This window comes from Cherax quadricarinatus, chromosome 74, assembly GCF_038502225.1.
Source record: "Cherax quadricarinatus isolate ZL_2023a chromosome 74, ASM3850222v1, whole genome shotgun sequence".
NCBI lineage: Eukaryota > Metazoa > Arthropoda > Malacostraca > Decapoda > Parastacidae > Cherax > Cherax quadricarinatus.
The window spans coordinates 11,666,614-11,685,945 of record NC_091365.1 but is presented as its reverse complement, the minus strand read 5'-3'; the positions used below and the strand labels follow the sequence as shown (position 1 = coordinate 11,685,945).

The 19,332-nt window shown below is 42.9% G+C and overlaps 1 protein-coding gene across 1 annotated transcript in view; it reads left to right on the top strand.

The window, feature by feature from the left end:
• The window catches only part of Lim1 (LIM homeobox 1), a 60,544-nt gene extending 50,813 nt beyond the window's left edge, over nucleotides 1-9,731 (top strand). The window contains exons 2-4 of the mRNA XM_070100788.1: nucleotides 5,929-6,131; nucleotides 6,896-7,131; nucleotides 8,703-9,731. Of these exons, the coding sequence (XP_069956889.1) occupies nucleotides 5,929-6,131; nucleotides 6,896-7,131; nucleotides 8,703-8,918 (655 nt within the window). The 3' untranslated portion in view covers nucleotides 8,919-9,731. The remainder of the gene's footprint in view (nucleotides 1-5,928; nucleotides 6,132-6,895; nucleotides 7,132-8,702) is intronic.
• Nucleotides 9,732-19,332: the final 9,601 nt, after the last annotated feature.

Below are 19,332 nucleotides of genomic sequence, written 5' to 3'. Positions count from 1 at the left end.
TGAACGGGGTGGGGAGGGGTAGCCACAACCCCCTTATTTCCCGTCGAGAGTGGACGCTCTGAGGAGACAAGTACCACTGGCGGATGCAACCGGCGTAATGCACCCTGTGTTTTGCATGCGTTAACGCCCCAATGACCTGCCTGACGGATGGTCTCTGGACATGAACGCTCTCCTGGGGCTACTGGGATGCCCGCTTCTCCTCCTCCCTGACTTCTTCAGGGTCCTGCAAGAGGGGTTGTCCCTGATGCCGGGGATAGGGCTGTTAGTTCAACCAGTCATCTGCTTATATCCAAGATAAGTTGTAATAATGACTGTCGATAAACAGACGAGGGCTCGAACCGTGGTCCATCACTCTTTAACTGCTTTCTAATTGTGTCCCTCAAGGGAAGTTCCTTGGCGCTACTGAGGGGCTCTTGATTTAGGGAATTCGATCTGTGCTCCAGTTCCCTGAATTGAGCCTGAATACCTTCCATCCCTCCCATAGACGCAGTATAACCCCTACAGGTTTAGCGCTTCCCATAATTTTATTATTATTATTATTAAGAATGATAATTTTCAATTATGATTCTTGTAGGTTTATCACCTCCCCAAAAATTTAATAATAGCTGGATGTGTTGCGGTCTGTACGCGATGCGATGAAGATATCCCCGTATCCCATAAGCTCAGCCCCCTCTATCTTAATGCACGCAAAAGGAATAGTGCACTGTGAGGCCCTCTGTGGCTATCCCAAAATACACCATCACTTATTTGATGGTACTAAGAGTTACATTTTAAGTTATGTGGAAAAATTATCTCCAACAGGGGGCTATGACCTCCCTCTTTCACACAGCCAAGACGCATGAAACTATTTTTTTTAATAGTGACACTAAAATGGCCATAGAAATTGGTTATTTTAATGTCAGTTATCAAGTTACCCTGATAAACCTCTCCTTGAGCTCGTTGTCTCTTGTACTTAACACTGAGGAAGCAAACCCGTGGTATTTGTTGACACTGAGCTGACTGCGGTACTCCTGGTTTCTTGTTAATCTGCTCGGCATAGTGACTTGAAGCTGTGATACTCGGAGGTAGACGCACTTGATGACACAGAAGACGCACTGGATAACGCAGTAGAAGACGCACTGGTTGACGAAGTAGGAGGCGCACGGGATGACGCAGTAGAAGACGCAGTAAAAAATACACTTGATATATTACAAGACGCAGTAGATAACGCGTTAGAAGACACACTAGATAACGCATTAGAAGACGTACTGGATGACGTATTAGAAGACGCATTGGATAACGTGTTAGAAGACGCAGTATATGACGCATTATAAGACGCACTGAATGACTCAGCGGCATTCCCCAACGTCTACTAAACGAGGTAAGAATGTGCCCACCGTCTGCTGCCACAACACCTCGACCTTCACTTTAAAAAGAAATTTCTTAACAACAAACTTTCAGTGTTGTATGGCCTCTGTATAGGGAATTTCCTAGCTGGGTTTTCGATTATTTTCAATTCCCACAACTCTCAACTCGCAATAAATGCTTACAAAATCTTAATGGTTATAAACATTATATAATCTGATTTCGTGAAAATCCAATCGCTCATAAGTCATCTTAACAATGCAAGACAAGGCACGGGGGATGGAAATCTTCAGCTCAAGTACTTTCACACGACTCCGTGCGTCATCAGGAGCTATGCAGTGTTGCAAGAGTACCAACAGAAGAAATGAGGGGAAGTTTTCTCAGTGAGTTGGAGTGGTGACAATAGCCAGCCAGCTTCTCTCGCGTGAGAGAAGCTGCTACTAGTGTCACCACTCCACCTCACTCTGAGAAAACTTCCCCTCATTTCTTCTGTTGCTACTCTTGCAACACTGCATAGCTCCTGATGACGCACGGAGTCGTGTGAAAGTACTTGAGCTGAAGATTTCCATCCCCCGTGCGATGCTTTAATTAGTACACCGAACTGTCTTAAAGATACTTATAGTACTTGCCACTGTGGTTAAGCCACTTAACCTTTCTTATCATATTTCTCTCTTCCTGTCTACCTACAACCTTTCTCACCTCTTTTCCTGTCTACCTACAAACTTTCTCAGCTCTTTTCCTGTCTACCTACAAACTTTCTCAGCTCTTTTCCTGTCTACCTACAACCTTTCTCACCTCTCTTCCTGTCTATACACAATTTTTTTTCACTACATCCTGTCCCAGTTCTTTCCCTCCTCCCTTCTTGCCATCTCTTAAATGGACTAACAACAACAACAACAACAACAACATCAACAACAACAACAGACTACTACTACTGCTGCTGTTGTTGCAGTTCGATAAAAAATGTTGCAAAGTTTTGAACATTAACGCCCGGTTTTATATGTAAATTTTTGTCTTAGCGATACTTCGAGTATTACCTGATTGAATATTTAGATTGTGTGTGTGTGTGTGTGTGTGTGTATATTGTATATATATATATATATATATATATATATATATATATATATATATATATATATATATATATATATATATATATATATATATATATATATAGAAACGAGTGATCTGAGCAGTGCGACAGAGTGCAAGAAAAATGAACATTGCTTTAGTAACGAATACATTGATATGTTCACTAAAATTAACATGTATTTCTTTCCACTAAAATAACCCCGCAGTTTTATTTCCTTTGTCAGAATTTGCTCTATTGAATGAAGTTAATTCCTACCAAATTTATCTTAAGTTAAGCCGAAGTTTAGTTCAAATCATTTAACATCAATGAAATGTGTTAATGTTGAGATGATTCGATTAATTTTCACGGTGTTACAGCAAAATTAAAAATATGCTTTGCTTGGCAAATCGATCGTTGCTGCATAAGCTAAGGCTGCAAGCTATGGCTAAACATACACATAATGAATGTTGTCGTACACAGGTGCTGCTGTTTAAATCAGTGTTCACACCCGCAGTTGAATGAGACACAACCCTACAACTGAAAATTGTCTTCAAGGTAACTCATTTGCATCTTACACACGTTGGAGAAGAGTTGAGCCGCAGCGGCTGCAGGCTACTTGTACTTTCACCAGGTGTGGGCCAGCCTGAGGCTGGTGTATATCACTGCCAGGTGTGGGGGTTAAGGTTCGAGGATTCTTGCACCTCCACCAAGTGTGGACCAATCTGAAGCTGGTGTGTACCTCTGCCAGGTGTGGGGGACTAAGGTTCGAGGGTCCTTGCACCACCAAGTGTGGACCAGTCTGAGGCTGGTGTGTACCTCTGCCAGGTGTGGGGGACTAAGGTTCGAGGGTCCTTGCACCACCAAGTGTGGACCAGTCTGAAGCTGGTGTGTACCTCTGCCAGGTGTGGGGGACTAAGGTTCGAGGGTCCTTGCACCACCAAGTGTGGACCAGTCTGAGGCTGGTGTGTACCTCTGACAGGTGTCGGGGCTCATCCTTAGCCTTTTCGAATAACCAAAATTTCTCATTTTCAGTAACATAACACAGTACAAGTACTCGGTATGTCGAGACCGTCAAACTGTGTAATAAAACCACATATGTTACACTTCGAATATTTTAAGAAACATTTGGGTGTTTTTTCCAAGCCCCTAGTGTGAGAAACGTTGCCTAAATGTCCTGTGAGTTACAGACCTAACACTGTTTCACCTAAGTGGAAATAAGGTGTCGAGTGGGTTTCAATTTCCTTCCCCATGAACACTTGGTTTCACAACAGAATATCTGTATCTTGGTTTTGGACTTGTACCTCTGTGCTGCCGTCCATTTTTCACATCACGAGAGATATACGTGCAAATTTGTACGTGTGATGATTTTCTTCGGTCTCCTCTTCGCCACATTTATCCCGACCCTTTTTCTTCTATTCTTTTGCATTCTTTACATATACTTTTTTTTTTAGGTATGTCGCCTAACCCAACATATTTTTTCTCCTACTTTTAATTACCACTTTCTCTTATTTTTTTTTTCTCTTCTCTCAACTTGTACCTTTTCTGGATTTTTTTTTTCAACTCTGAAAACTTTAATAGAAAAATTATGGGGATCTTTTTTTCAGTTTTCAAAACTTTCATGGAAAAATTATGGGGATTTTTTTTCAGTTTTCAAAACTTTCATGGAAAAATTATGGGGATTTTTTTTCAGTTTTCAAAACTTTCATGGAAAAATTATGGGGATTTTTTTCTCAACTTTGAAAACTTTCATAGAAAAATTATAATCCTAAAGAAACATTTCCATACAGTGAACTCAAGTCAGGAACCAAACTTATCCTCCTTTTATTACTCTGATTTCCCAACTTTTCAGGCAAATTTTAAATATCCGCTTTATTTTTGGGTTACGTTGGTAAGGGGCTCTTGATCTAGGGAACCGGATCTGTGCTCCAGTTCCCCGGATTGACCCTGAATGCCTTCCATCCTTCCACTACACTCCCCCCCCCCTCCCCAAAGGCGCTGTATAATCCCATAATAATAATGGTAATAATTATAGGTTGTGTACCGAGTTCACTCTATTATTTTTTTTTTTTTTTTTTTTTGGGGGGGGGTGTTAATAGATAAAAAAAAATGTTTCCATGAACGAGGTATAACATTTTTTCTATTAAAGTTTTCGAAGTTGAAAAATATCTCCACAAAAGGTCAAGTTGAGAAAAGGGAAAACCTCAATGAAAATGTGCAAAGTACGAGAAAGTGGTAATTAAAAACAGGAGAAAGACTGAGAAGAACTCAAAAGAGAAGGAAGCCAAAAAAAGAGGGTGGTTGGTGGAGGAGGGCGGCCCTGGAAGACCCTAGGTGATGGAGGAGGGCGGCCCTGGAAGACCCTTGATGGGAAAAGTTATGGTGAAGCCGTTGGCGCCGCAGTGTCATTTGAACACATTAGTTCACTCATTGTCATCACTAATTGTACCCTCTGAAGCTGTTACCAAATCGCAAATGACACGGAGCTGCCTGTTTATTGCCAATTTGTATGCACCTGGCACTCTGCCTTTGACCGGAAGGCAGAGCGCCGACGTATGAGGTAATTCAAAGACTCTATTAAGACAACGTTTCTCTCTCCTCGAGTGAAACGTTGCCTTTATAAAGTCTTATTCTGCACTGTCTATATAACCAGTAATCTGTGTTTATTGCTGCCCGCAATCTGCCCACCACACCACCTGGCATTACTCTTGCCACGGCCTTCATCAAGGGTGCAACCAAGTTCGTGAAGGTCTCATGATCAAGGAAATACAGCAACTCTTTCTTGCATCAAACCTAGTTCACGTTCCCCAGGCACTGTATGACTTACGGATTCAGTTCTTCCTACTTGCAAATGATAATTCTTGCCTTGATTCCATTCTTCGTATTATTAAGTAAAGAAAAAAATCGACCATCATTGGGACTATACAGAGAGAAGGGTATACATCTTTTAAGTTTGTATACACAGAGAAGTACGTAACTCTGTAAATAGAAAGATGCGTATCTGAGTACATATACTGAGACTTTATTTGCATTCCTATCTTAGTGATTAAAGTGTTCTTGATTAATATGCAGGTGAAATGCATTCTCAATGATCCTTGTGCAGTTAATAGGCTCTAAACCACACATGCCATGCACTGTATCCGACACACACACACACACACACACACACACACACACACACACACACACACACACACACACACACACACACACACACACATACATACATGCATGCATGCATATATGTAATATATAGATAACTAAAAATAGGTTATATTATTCTGCCCAGCCCCGAGTCTAAGCTAAGACACATTGTGTGTGGTTTATGGCCTTTATTCTGAAAACGTTTCGCCCATCAGAGACTTTGTCGTAACACAGATGTTTAGTTACTCTCCCCGTTGCAGGTGGCTCACATAGTGACACATATTCTAATTATTATTAAATGTTTAACATTTTGGCGTGTCTCGACCCTGGCCCTTAACTTCAACTAAGCTTGATCTTTCTCCCTCTTGCAGGAGATTTGGGACGAAGTGTTCGGGATGTCTGCAGGGCATCTCTCCGCAAGACCTGGTACGGAAGGCTCGTGACCGCGTCTTCCACCTCAAGTGTTTCACCTGCTGCGTCTGCCGCAAGCAGCTCTCCACCGGTGAAGAACTCTACGTCCTCGAGGAGAACAAGTTCGTCTGTAAACAAGACTACATGAGCGGAAAGCTGTCTGGTACGGAAGTGGCAACCAACAAATATCGTAACACCCGGGGACGTTCCTCGGTGGTTGAAAAAAGACGCTTAAGTAAACACTAGGATATATTTATTAGAAGACGTTTCGGTCCTCTGGATTATAAGAAAAATACCATTTTTTGTGTTGTATAGAATATTAATGTGTAGACAATCTGCGTTGTAATCAAGTTTATTTGGTATTATTTCTTACTGTTTTTATATTTTTTTTATCTGGGATTATCAAACTCTTTGAATTATGAGATTACAGAAATTTTCTCAGACATTCAAATGTCTGAGGAAATTCTGTAATCTCTCAGACATTCAAATGTCTGAGGAAATTCTGTAATCTCTCAGACATTCAAATGTCTGCAACACACAACATCTACACATTAATATACAACACACAAACTTGCATTTTTCTTATCCAGAGAACCGACACGTTTTCTAATATATCCTAGTGTTTACTCACGTGTCTCTTTGATCTCGTCGGTATCTATTACTAAGGTCCATACCATGCTCCTTGATGCCGGTGTTGGGCTCTTGATTCAGGGAGTTTGAGATATTCTTCTCACTTTCCGTGGGTCAGATCTGATTGCCTCCCATTCCCAAGGCGCTGTAGGACCCTTGAGGGTTTGGTGCATCCCTATGAAATTAGTGTTAAATTGACGTAAGGAGATCATTATATTATTGGTAACCATAATATTTCCACGTTAAACAATAGTCTTTTATTGTTGTTGTTGATATACTTTTCTTTTTCTTTTCCAGTCGACCCTTACGTATTATCAGACGAGGAGGAGGAGATCGAGTCTATGGACACAGGCGATGTTTCGCTCAAGTCCCCGGGATCAGACTCCACCGGCCTGCACGCCCCCAACACGCCTTCCACGCCCTCCGCGCCCCAAACCACAGATTTGGAGAAAGTCTCCAGCGTCAACTCTCGCGACGAGGGAGACGATGAGGACGAGGAGCTGGAGGCCAACAAGGACGATGATGACAAGAGGGTAAGACTTCATTACCATAACAGTCATAGGTAAGCGCTAGAATACCAGCCTTCACGAGCATGCTGGTATTCAAACGGGAGTAGATTGACATTAGCTCTGAGCATACCATGGCCACTTATGTCCTTGCAACCTGAAACAAGCCTAGTTCGCTAGGCTCATATTTGTAGGATTGGTGGTCCAATGGTTAGAGCATCGCGAACGTTATCTTGCTTCTCACAGGGCTGTACTGGGTGACGCGGGATCTAGTCTCGGCCAGCCGCAGTTTCGTTAATGATTATATATATATATATATATATATATATATATATATATATATATATATATATATATATATATATATATATATATATATATATATGTGTGTGTGTGTGTGTGTCTTGCCGAATACGTAAAACTTGCGATTTGGGCTGAAATAGCAACGCACTTCTTGCCGAATAAGGCAAGCAAAAATTTGTTTATGTAATAATTTCGCAAAAATCATTCAGAACCTAACGAAAAAAAATATTTTATTGTTTGTTTATTATTTAATTATTATGAACTTGCATAAAATATATTTAGTTTGATTAGGCTAAATTAAATTGCGCTTGTTGTAATAAGGTTAGACAAGTTTACTAAGGTTCTCTTGGTACAAAATTTTATATTGACATAAATGAAAAAATATATATCTTTAAATATATAAGACAAAATTTTAGAAAGGACTTAATTTTAAACGAGTTCTTGATAATTGACCAGTTTTACCTATTCGGCACGACATTATTTATATATAATATATTACATATATATATATATATATATATATATATATATATATATATATATATATATATATATATATATATATATATATCATACACACAAACATGGTATAATATAATTATTCTCATTTCCAAATCCGTGTGGACCATCCAGCGTAAAGAGCGATGTAGGCTCGATACTCCATCCGCTAATAGCCCGTAGTCTATATTCTCCAACTCTAAACCGGAGTATACCATTGGATAATCAGATTTCATTATAATATTGTGACGCTTTACGGGCATTAGAACCGGTAGACGGAATTAATGCCTTGCTCTGCAGCCAGCGATATAACCATTGCTCCAAATTACAAATAGATGAGATCAAATTAATGGCCTCATTGATAAATATAGCGTCCTAACGCGCGTTCCCATGATGAATTTAAAATGTTTACCACTAATAAAAGTATCTGTCAGCCTGACTTTTTTAAAAAAAAATGGTTCTTAAAATTTTGTTTGAATATTTGTTGGGACAGTGATATTGATGATAGAAATAAAAAATAAAATTACGGAATATGTCACAATTTCTTGACTAGACCGAATCGAAACGTCATTTGAAGTGTCCTCTCCTAAATGTGGGTTATTTGATAATAACAGTAATGGTAATTTAAAAATTAATGATAAATTTGTGGTAATAACAGTAAATGATTATCATTTATATGAAAGGATGGATTAATAATAAACGGTTAGACAGAATTAGATCAGTAGACGTAAATACATAGCAAATAACACGGCCTGAAATATAATTCTTGGATGTGTGTGTCTGGTCTCGTCCCACAGTCTGGGGAGGAGGACAAGGGTAGCAAGAGGCGGGGTCCCAGAACCACCATCAAGGCCAAGCAGCTGGAGATTCTCAAGAACGCCTTCAACAAGACCCCGAAACCCACGCGACATATCCGGGAGCAGCTGGCCAAGGAGACCGGCCTGCCCATGCGGGTCATACAGGTACGTCAACTTGTTGGTATGTTCGTTAGAAGATTACACGTTCAGTGTTGATTTGACCTTGTCCCTAAATCACCTTTGTACGTGTTTAAGGACGCGTGGAAAGGTAGGGTAGAGAGTCACTGCTGTAGCAACAACTGCAGCAGCAGCGAACACTGGAAAAGAATCAGTGGTCTGAATGCACTTCCAGAACGCCAGCGCTTCTTACATCGAATCTCGATAGAATTATCATTCGAGTTCATATAAGGTCAGGTAAGTCTGGCTTTCGGTAGACAGTTTAGCGACTTGATGAAAGAAACGAGTTGTTTACTCTGTCATTTTAGGTAATTCAACCTAAAATAGAACAGACTGTAGCCAAATGTTTTACTGCCGATAACAGTGAAGGGAAAAATAAAACGTTGCAGGACCAGCTTTTACTGAGACAACGTTTCACTCTGTAGAGCTTTATTAAATCATAAAATTATAAAGCTCTACACAAAGCGAGACGTTGTCTCGAAAGCCTGTACTGTAGGCTGCTCTGGAGTGTATCAAGTGAAGGCAGAATCCTCACTAGTCCCATTTTCAGCCTTTGTCATTGTAATAAATATGCAGACTCCTCCAAGAATCTACAACACAGAGAATGTCATCCACTTTCAGTAGAGCCCCAGAGTCTCTTAGGTTTTTATTGCTCAACTTTAAACGTTTTTCTCTCCCTTTTGTAAGAAAAGAGAACTTTTACAAATTTCTTATTTATCGACTAAAGTTCGAGCATTACTCTGCCTTGTGGACTGCAACTTCTCTGCTGGAACTTGGAACTTGTTCCACACTTAGCAATAAAACTTCAAACAGTGTTCATTGTTGACATTTGTGTGGTATTAGCTTTTTTTTTTATGGGTGAAGATCGTTGGGTATTCCCTCGGGTGGCTCGACTTGTCATTCCACTTGGTGTAAATACCGGGCATAGCCAGCCAGATACGTATCGTTGTGCCCTGATTATAAGCATCATTTTTTCTTCGGCTCCGTTACAGTAAATAATATATATATTTTTTCCCCCCCACTGTTGCGCTATTGTTTGCTGGTACTTACTGTTCCCCAGTGGGTGTTGTCTGCCGGTGAGCAATAATGTTAAAGAACGTTCGCCTTGTTTTTGCCGACACTCGAAATTGCACAGTGCTATAATGTGTAATTTTTATTCACATTACGATTTCTGAGATGTTCATTTTTTCGGGAATTGACAGTTTGAGGTAATGAAACTTCAAATATCAAACCTGGATGTTTTTGTTCTATGTTATGTATTCCTAACTACTTTGCAATCTTAGTGATATTCTTCGACCTCTTGTTTACATTCACTGGGATATTTGCGCTCTGTTCTAGCCGGAAAACTGGCCTCTGGTAGTATTGATTTCAAATCGATTTACACAATACGATTTTCCTTTCCTGGTGACTTGCGGTGGATGATGATTTAGAACGTGAATCAATTCTTAGCCAGCAGCGATTTATAGCCTGTGTGATCGTGGTGTGTACAATGTGTCGACCGTAAACACAGCGAGCTGGTGACGTGTGCCGACCGCAATGAGGCACAAAAAAATGAAAATGCTTTTACTTCACATTAAATGGCAGAGTAGACAGCACCCTCCTGGTTGTGGCAGCGGAGGTTAGGGGCTGAGTTCGGCTTGTCTTTGTGGGGATAGTTGTGACTTAGATCGTGTTAATAGTGGTTGTGATAGCCGATGTTTGTGTTGGTTGTTGTTGTGGGTGCTGTGTAGTGGTGGCTGGTGTTGTGGGTGCTGTGTAGGGGTGGCTGGTGTTGTGGGTGCTGTGTAGGGGTGGCTGGTGTTGTGGGTGCTGTGTAGTGGTGGCTGGTGTTGTGGGTGCTGTGTAGGGGTGGCTGGTGTTGTGGGTGCTGTGTAGGGGTGGCTGGTGTTGTGGGTGCTGTGGACAGCATCCATAACAGGGGCCTGAGCAGTAAGAATCATTGTGGCGCTATGCAATTTTCGTAGTTATAGTTGGAAGGATAGCCAGTGACAACAATAAGACGGTACGGAATCTACTATATCATTATGACAGGCGAAGTGGTTTTTTTGCTCGTGACACTTCCTTAAGTCGACCAAACGGAGCTTGTCTAATAGACTACTAACATTTCATGGAGCCGTACTTACACTCCTTCATACTGATAAATTTAGTTACAAGAAGCTGTAGTTTTTGGTGTTAGCAGTCTCTTTGGCAATGGTGGAAGTGAAGATTGTTGTGACTGGGACTGTAACACGAGTTGTTATTGCTGAGGCTGTTATTGCTGAGGCTGTTGTTGCTGAGGCTGTTAATGTTTGCGTTTCTGAAAGACCAGGACGGTGTTGAACTGTTTGGGATTTGGCGTTCACCTGTTAAGGATTTGGGTTGTCTTCATATTTGGAGTTGTTAGATAACATAAATTTTAAGCTAGTGTCTTAAATCTGCTTTCATCAGATGAAATATCAGTTTATAAATTTACCTCACATGTACTTTTGTTATCGCTTCAAAATCGGTTTCTAATTTTTTTGTGTATCCAGATAGTACTCTGGCGCTACTTTCCATTATAAACTAGGCGTGGAAAACCTAATATAAACATGTGAAAGTTAGTTATTTCTACAAAGACTTATTGTATATTAAACTAGACTGTTTTTATTGGGATAAGGAGATTATGTCTTAATTTTGGTAATGTTTATTAGGTTAAGTCTGAATCTCATTCAGAATTTCGAACTGATTTTTTCTTCCAGCGATCATTAAAATTTACTTAGTTGTGATTCTGGAGACCTATTGTGTTTTTTTGTACAATGGGAAGATTTATTGGTAAGAGTCTCCTGTAGATAGTGCAGGCTCTGTAGTTGTGTTGCTGGTGGTGAAGACTAATTTGTAGCAGGTGGTGATAGAGGCTCCTGGATGTTTTTGTGCTACTTGTAATAGGTGGATTTAGAAGCTCCTGGATGTTCTTGTGTTACTTGCAGTAGGTGGTGATGGAGGTTCCTGGCATATGCAAATTCTTTTGTTGTTGGTAGCAACAGTGACTCCTGCAGGTGTTTGGGACTTCTGAGAGCTATTGTGTTGTTAGTAGTATAAACTCCTGTAAGTGTTGTTAGATCTGTTGCCATGTTTGTTTCTCTTTTTGCCCCTTTCTCGCAGCTGCTTGTGTTCGTCTGGTGATAGCTCCCGTGGTGACACCACACACTTAACTCCTGATTGTGTTCGTGGTGATGAAGCTAGGTTTGATGTTGGCCACATCATCAGCTGAGAGCCTCGTGATGGGGGTCTCCCTAACGAGAGACACGTGGCATCATATTTACCCTAGCATCCACTGATGACACGGTGATCAACGTTCAAACCTCGTGGTCCTCCTCACTCGCTGCTAATTTTGACAAGGGCTCTTCGTCGACCCACCGAGATTTTTTTAACGAGCACTGACTTACCCTGTTAATTTTTTAATGCAAACATAAATAAGAAATATATCTTTAAATGTATAAGAATATTTTAGAAAAAAATTAATTTTAAACGAGTTCTTGCTAAATGACCAGTTTTACCTATTCGCCACGATATATATATATATTAAACACATTTAAGGAGTGAGATTAAACATTTTATTTTCGTTCGTTTTATTAATTAGTATTAGGTTTTATTGGTGTAATAAATGGGTCTTTATTTTGCTTTATTTAATTTTAATTGTCAAATTTCAGTTTTTCAGTATTTACGAAATTATGAAAGAGAAGATTGGTGGTTGTTCGATCGATGGTAACTACCGTATCTAAATCCTCGTCTCCCTGCACCCTTTACCCTTATCTCCCCTGACCCCTAGCTCGCCTGGCCCCTAGCTCCCCTGGTCCCTAGCTCTGGCCCCTAGCTCCCATGGCCCCCTAGCGCCCCTGACCCCTAGCGCCCCTGGCCCCTAGCTTGCCTGACACCGGCTCTGTTCGTCTCATTTCTCCTCGACCCAGCCCCCTTCACCCCATTTCTAATAAGCCTATCTCCCCTTAACCCCATATTTCCTCACCTTATCCCCCTTCGCCCCATCTTTCCTCATCCTATCTCCCCTCACCCATGTTTCTTCATCCTATCTCCCCTCACCCCATCACTCTCACACCGAATTTCTTGAGTTGCAGATTCCTCCTTGTCAATAGACGCCGTGAGCGAGCGATGTTTAAAAACAACGTTTCGCTCTCCAGGAGCTTTGTCAAGCCGGTAATTCTATCAACATATATACAATCTGTCGGAGTGATGTTTGCCAGGGAGTGGCAAGGTAGATGAGAGAGGTACTTGGCAGCGAGTGGCAAGGTAGATGAGAGAGGTACTTGGCAGGGAGTGGCAAGGTAGATGAGAGATGTACTTGGCAGGGAGTGGCAAGGTAGATGAGAGAGGTACTTGGCAGGGAGTGGCAAGGTAGATGAGAGAGGTACTTGTCAGGGAGTGGCAAGGTAGATGAGAGAGGTACTTGTCAGGGAGTGGCAAGGTAGATGAGAGAGGTACTTGGCAGGGAGTGGCAAGGTAGATGAGAGATGTACTTGGCAGGGAGTGGCAAGGTAAATGAGAGATGTACTTGGCAGGGAGTGGCAAGGTAGATGAGAGAGGTACTTGGCAGGAAGTGGCAAGGTAGATGAGAGAGGTACTTGGCAGGGAGTGGCAAGGTAGATGAGAGAGGTACTTGGCAGGGAGTGGCAAAGTAAAGCAGATAAACAGCCTTGACAAAACTCTGCAGATTAAGGAGTGAGACTCGATCCCACTTAACGAGGATCGACATTCGTTACCATTTCAACTCACGTTAGCTGGAGCGTCGTTAAACGAGCGGTTCTTCATTGGCATTCTTCCGTTGCCTGCGTTGGCTTATGTCCCCTCCTGTAGTAGCTGCTCTTTTACACGTCTGTGGCGGCTTTGTTTCCCTTCTGTACCGGCTTTGTTTCACTTCTGTGGCGGCTTTGTTTTACGCTTCTCTGCCGCTGATTTTCCTCCTTGCGAACACACAACACAGTAATGGCCACAGGCTGTGTGCTCCTCCCCGTCAACCCTCCCCTCCCCATTCTCCCCAAGCCTTCTCTTCCCCTTCGCTCCCTACCACCACTCCCCTCGCCCCTCCCCGCGACCCTCAGCATACCGCAATCACCCGCGGCATCCCAAGATCGCGGGTAAGCCGCGAACACCTGACTGCGAGGGCGTTGCGCCCCGCGCTACGGTGTACCAACTGCTACACCGGACTCCCGCTCGGAGAACCAGAGTTTGAACCAGAGTTCGAAGCCGAACTGGAAGCTATGAATGTGAAATAAATTGACAATAAATGTAGTGGATGCCTCTATCACCCACAACGTTTCGCTCACGCACAGGTTATATCAAGTATCGAGTAAATTTCTTAGACTACTTAGATATTAGGTGAAACTTAACACGAGTTCTGTAATAATAATTATTATTATTATTATCGTTATTATTATTCGAGTGAAATCCTCGGGAAAACTTCCTCTAACCGCTAAACCCCTGTTGATTATCCAGTACGAGGTATATTTGGAGGCTCGATCCTCCGTCTGCTAATTGCAAACAAACTTGTTCCTCAGTACAGCTGAGTTTTGTGAACTTTTATAGAATTCAAGATGTAGGCGTGAGGGAGATGTAATATAGGTCTTGGGATGGGCGTAATGTGGGTGTGGGCGTAGTGGGTGTGGGGCAGGTGTAGTGTATGCTGAAATTGCTATAAAATACCTGGCTGAGGGACTGATCCACTCAAGTGCTATTCCTTCAAAGTTGATGGACTGATTACTTAATTTTACTTCGTTACTACACCTCCTGCCTCTGTATGACTGAAGAAGCCTACCGTGTAGGCGAAACGTTTCAACAAAGATACCCAAGTGTTGCACATGTCTTACTTATCAAAGTGTAGTGTAAGCCTGGTGGTGTGGACGGGGTGTGGGCGGCGGTGTGGGTGGTGGTTTGGGCGGGGTGTGGGCGGCAGTGTACATTCTACAAGGCTGTCATCGCTCTCCTGAAATAGACATGTTAAGAGTCACCCAGAGCAAATTTGCCAGGAGTGAGGCACATGAGTCTGGCCACATTTTACCGCCTCGTTTACTCGAGATGGGGACCTGTTTTTGCTGGCCCCATCAGCCTGGCCTCGGGGCGGGGCGGGGGGAGGTTAGTGTCCTTTCTCACCACACTAACTCACCCCAACCCCTTTCACTCACATTGCTCCCTCCACTCCTACCCTCCTTTCTCACTGCTCCACCTCCTCTACCTATCCCCACCCCACCATCCTCAGTCTATCATTTCCTTACCTCCCCTCTCTCCACACCCCTCCTTGTTTCCCCTTACTTTCTTCCCCATTGTCTTTTTCCCTCTTTTCCTCTCGTATTCACCCTCTCACTAAATCCCTCCCCGGTGACAGAGAGATGGGTAATCTCACTCCATCACAACCTCCCTCCTGTCCTCCCTCTCTGCTTGTATACCTGAAGTGAGGGAGCTGTTGGCGGGATGGTTGTGGTTGGTGGGGGAGGAGTGTGTGTAATGGAGAGGAAGTGGCTTTTGTTGATATGTTTTTTTTTTTTTTTGCGTGTGTAGCACAACACGCGGTGTCTAGTAGCAATATCCTGCCAGACGGCAGTTAATACTTCAGCTTGTCAGACTTAGTAAGGACACACGCTTGGTTCGTGTTTGTGATGTTTTATCCTCTGGTGTTATGATCTCAGGCTCTTCTACGAGCCTTGTGAAGCATGTAGACAGTGACACAAGTATTCAGAACAACGTTCCCCCTTCCCCTTTGAAAAAGAGTGAAACATTCAGCATTCTTATTTTGACATACCTGCTGGCGTTACCCTCTTCATTTAGTATGAAGCAACTTGTTAGGAAGATGTTAGGATGCCTTCGTATGAATCACTTGTCCTCCACCTTCCCAAGCAATCAGATTGTGCCGTCTGCCTTCGACCCTCGGGGTCGAAGCGCCGCCACTAAGCACAACATCCTTGCTCACCATAGGCTAGTGACACAAGCCTCTTTCCCGAGCAAGAACAATGTGTCCTTGCTGCTTTCCTATCATTGCCTCGATCATCTAGATAATAGTAGTCCTCAATCGAGATAGTAGTAGTAGTAGATTATCTCGTTGTGGACCCTCTCCACCTCCTATTTCCTTTCTATAAACAAAAGATGATACGTAACCCCACAAATATGCCATGCAAGCACAATACATCCCTCCCTCTCCTCCTCCCGCACTTCGCCTTGCATTCTTGCGTCACTGCACAACAACCGTTGAGGAAAAGACACATCATCAGCGGAAAGGACATCTGTTGCTTGTGCTGAAGAGGCTGCCTCGTTTGCCGGGGCCATAGCTAACTGTTAATCAATTATAAATGCTGCTGGGACTAGCAGTATTTGTGCTACAAGTCAGACTCGTGGGATCGAATCCAATATGAGCTCAGAGACACTTAGAAGAGGTCAAGTCTCTATTCAGACGTTTCGAACAAGAGTTTTTTTATCATGATAAAACACTCTTCTTCAGCGAAACATTGTCTTTCTAAGGCTTAGACTTGCTCTGCTCTAAAGGACTCTTGTCGTTCAACCATCGAATCCAAGACTAGAGAATGTACCATACCCCCGGCCGGGATTGAACCCGCGGTCATAGAGTCTCAAAACTCCAGCCCGTCGCGCTAGCCACTAGACCAGCTAGCCACAATAAGATTCATCCAACTAGGTATATTTCTACACCATAGGAAAGTTAGCACAGGCACCTCTGTGACCACAAATGCAAGTTTTTACAGACGAATCTCCAGCTAGCGTGGCCGTGACGAACTCTAGCTCAAGTCCCTTCACTGCCGTCAACATGACTTAAGAAATCGTAATGACACGATTGCAAATAAACCATACCCCCGGCCGGGATTGAACCCGCGGTCATAGTCTCAAAACTCCAGCCCGTCGCGTGGCTAGCGCGACGGGCTGGAGTTTTGAGACTCTATGACCGCGGGTTCAATCCCGGCCGGGGGTATGGTTTATTTGCAATCGTGTCATTACGATTTCTTAAGTCAAGACTAGAGAATGTGTTAGATCTGTGAAGGACCTGCCTAGTATGGGCCAACAGGCCTGCTGCAGAGTTTCTCCTTTCTTATGTTCTCATGTTCTTAGGATTGCATTTAGTGCTATTGAATATATGTTTCGGTTACCTGTTGGAGGGGTTGCCGAGCTTTAGTATTGGGTAGCAATAATAATTGCACGTTTTAGGTATGTTCGACCTATGTATGTAATATGTATAACAAGTTTTAAATGAACATTATACAATAATTAAGCTGTAAAAAACTCATTCGTACTGTGGGCCGGCCAATCAAACTTAGTCGCATCAATTATTTGCGGAATTAAATTTGTCGTAAGTTATACGAGTCGGTGTTTTTGGAATCCTCTCTCGATGTTATGTATCACAGGTCATCTGTTTACACACGCTCGATCCCCAGCGTTCTTAAATAAGATCCAGATTATCCGCGGTTGGGCCGGAGGCGGCCGGGGTCGGGCTCCCCTCCCTGCACGAACGCCTCTTTCCCCTGCAGTGCAGGGGTCGTCTGTCCGTGCAGAGCCTGCACGGACAGACGACCCTCCTTTACCCCCGTCTCCTCATTGCACGACATCCTTCCCTTCCCTTCCGTGTACAAACACTTCACCACTGGCCCAACAACAATACATTCTTCTGCTCGCTACGACTCGCAGCTCCTTTCTAAAGATTATTACATATTTCTTCCTTTATTCTTCATTTACAGTCTTTTCCTCTGTTTGGCTTTGTGTCGATTTGCATTTTTCTCCACATTGATTTGTCTCTGGTTTGTACACACAGCTTCTGTGAGAAAAAAAATCGCCAAAAAAGTCGTATTTTATCTTAATATACAATTTGATCACAGTGAGAGAGGGGAAAATACTCAGAACGTATTAATCACATTCTCGTGAACACCGTGTTTCCTGAGGTGACTGATGCGTCACGAAAACACTTGAACATTGTTTCATGTCATTGTGGTCAAATTACACGAGGTGTCTTTATTGTCGAAACGTTTCGCCTAGTCAGCAGGCTTCTTTAGTCGAGTACAGGTGATTATAACACTCCAGACAAGAAATGGCGAAGTAATTTTGATGTGATCAGTCCCTCAGTCTTGATAGAAGATAGTCAGCCCCCTCAGGATTATTCCCGCTACATGTAGTTCTTAGTCGTTACGTTGTTAGTGGTTCTCGGTATTACGTTAAGACTTAGAACCACTTATAGTGTGAACAACCTTAAACAAACTGAAGAATCTAAGGGACTGACCACAACCTACCATGGCTGAGGACTGACCACCTTCTATCGTGGCTGAAGGACTGACCACCTACATGACAGAAGGTGGTCAATCATGGCTGAAGGACTGACCACCTACATGACAGAAGGTGGTCAATCATGGCTGAAGGACTGACCACCTACATGACAGAAGGTGGTCAATCATGGCTGAAGGACTGACCACCGTCTACATGGCTGAGGAACTGACCACTTTGTCATGGCTGAGGGACTGACCACTTTGTCATGGCTGAGGGACTGACCACTTTGTCATGGCTGAGGGACTGACCACTTTGTCATGGCTGAGGGACTGACCACTTTGTCATGGCTGAGGGACTGACCACTTTGTCATGGCTGAGGGACTGACCACTTTCTGTCATGGCTGAGGGACTGACCACCTCAAAATTACCTCTCAACTTCTGTCTTGACGCAGTACAATTTTATTTCCTGTTTTTTTCTGCTCTCCTCAAGATAAGTGTCTAGTTACCCAGTCTCTTCCTAGAGAGGACTGGAAGTGTCTTTCTGTTCCTTGCATTAAGCCTGATTACTTCCCTGTCCCCAGGATCTGTTTGATCTCAGTAGACCATACCCCCGGCCGGGATTGAACCCGCGGTCATATGGTGTGTGTTGCTGGTTGTGCTGAGGTTTCCGTCGTCCCCCTCACTGCTACAACGGGACGATGCTGTGTTGATCTTGTCAGGGTTAAGGGAGCGACGACTCCCTCCACTCCGAGAATTTTTCCTCATCTTGTTTTCCCAGGCTTGGGTGTGGGTAGCAATGCTCTTCTCTAGCCTTCCTCTTGTTTCGCCAGATTTCAGTTAAGGGAGCGACGCCCCATAACCCTCTATCTGCGCCGTGTTTCGCTTGATACAAGTTAAAGGGACGACGCCCCCTAACCATTACTCCACCTCTCCCGTGTTTTCTCTCAGAGATGAGTTAGGATGCGACGCCCCTTGGTATTCCAAGCTCCCTTATTTTAACCAGTCGCTAGTGTCATTAGACAGTGCCAGTTTAATGGGGATTTTTAACTGGTGTGGGTTATTTTAACTCGGTGTAATGGTACATATTTATATTTCATTTTTCTGTTTATATTTTTGTTAGTTCCTCTTTTGGGAGTTCTTATGTGTATTCCTAATTTTTTATTACTGAGAATGTTGACTGATCCCTCAGGACGAGGATTAGATTTCGCCATTTTCAGCCTGTGGACGGTAG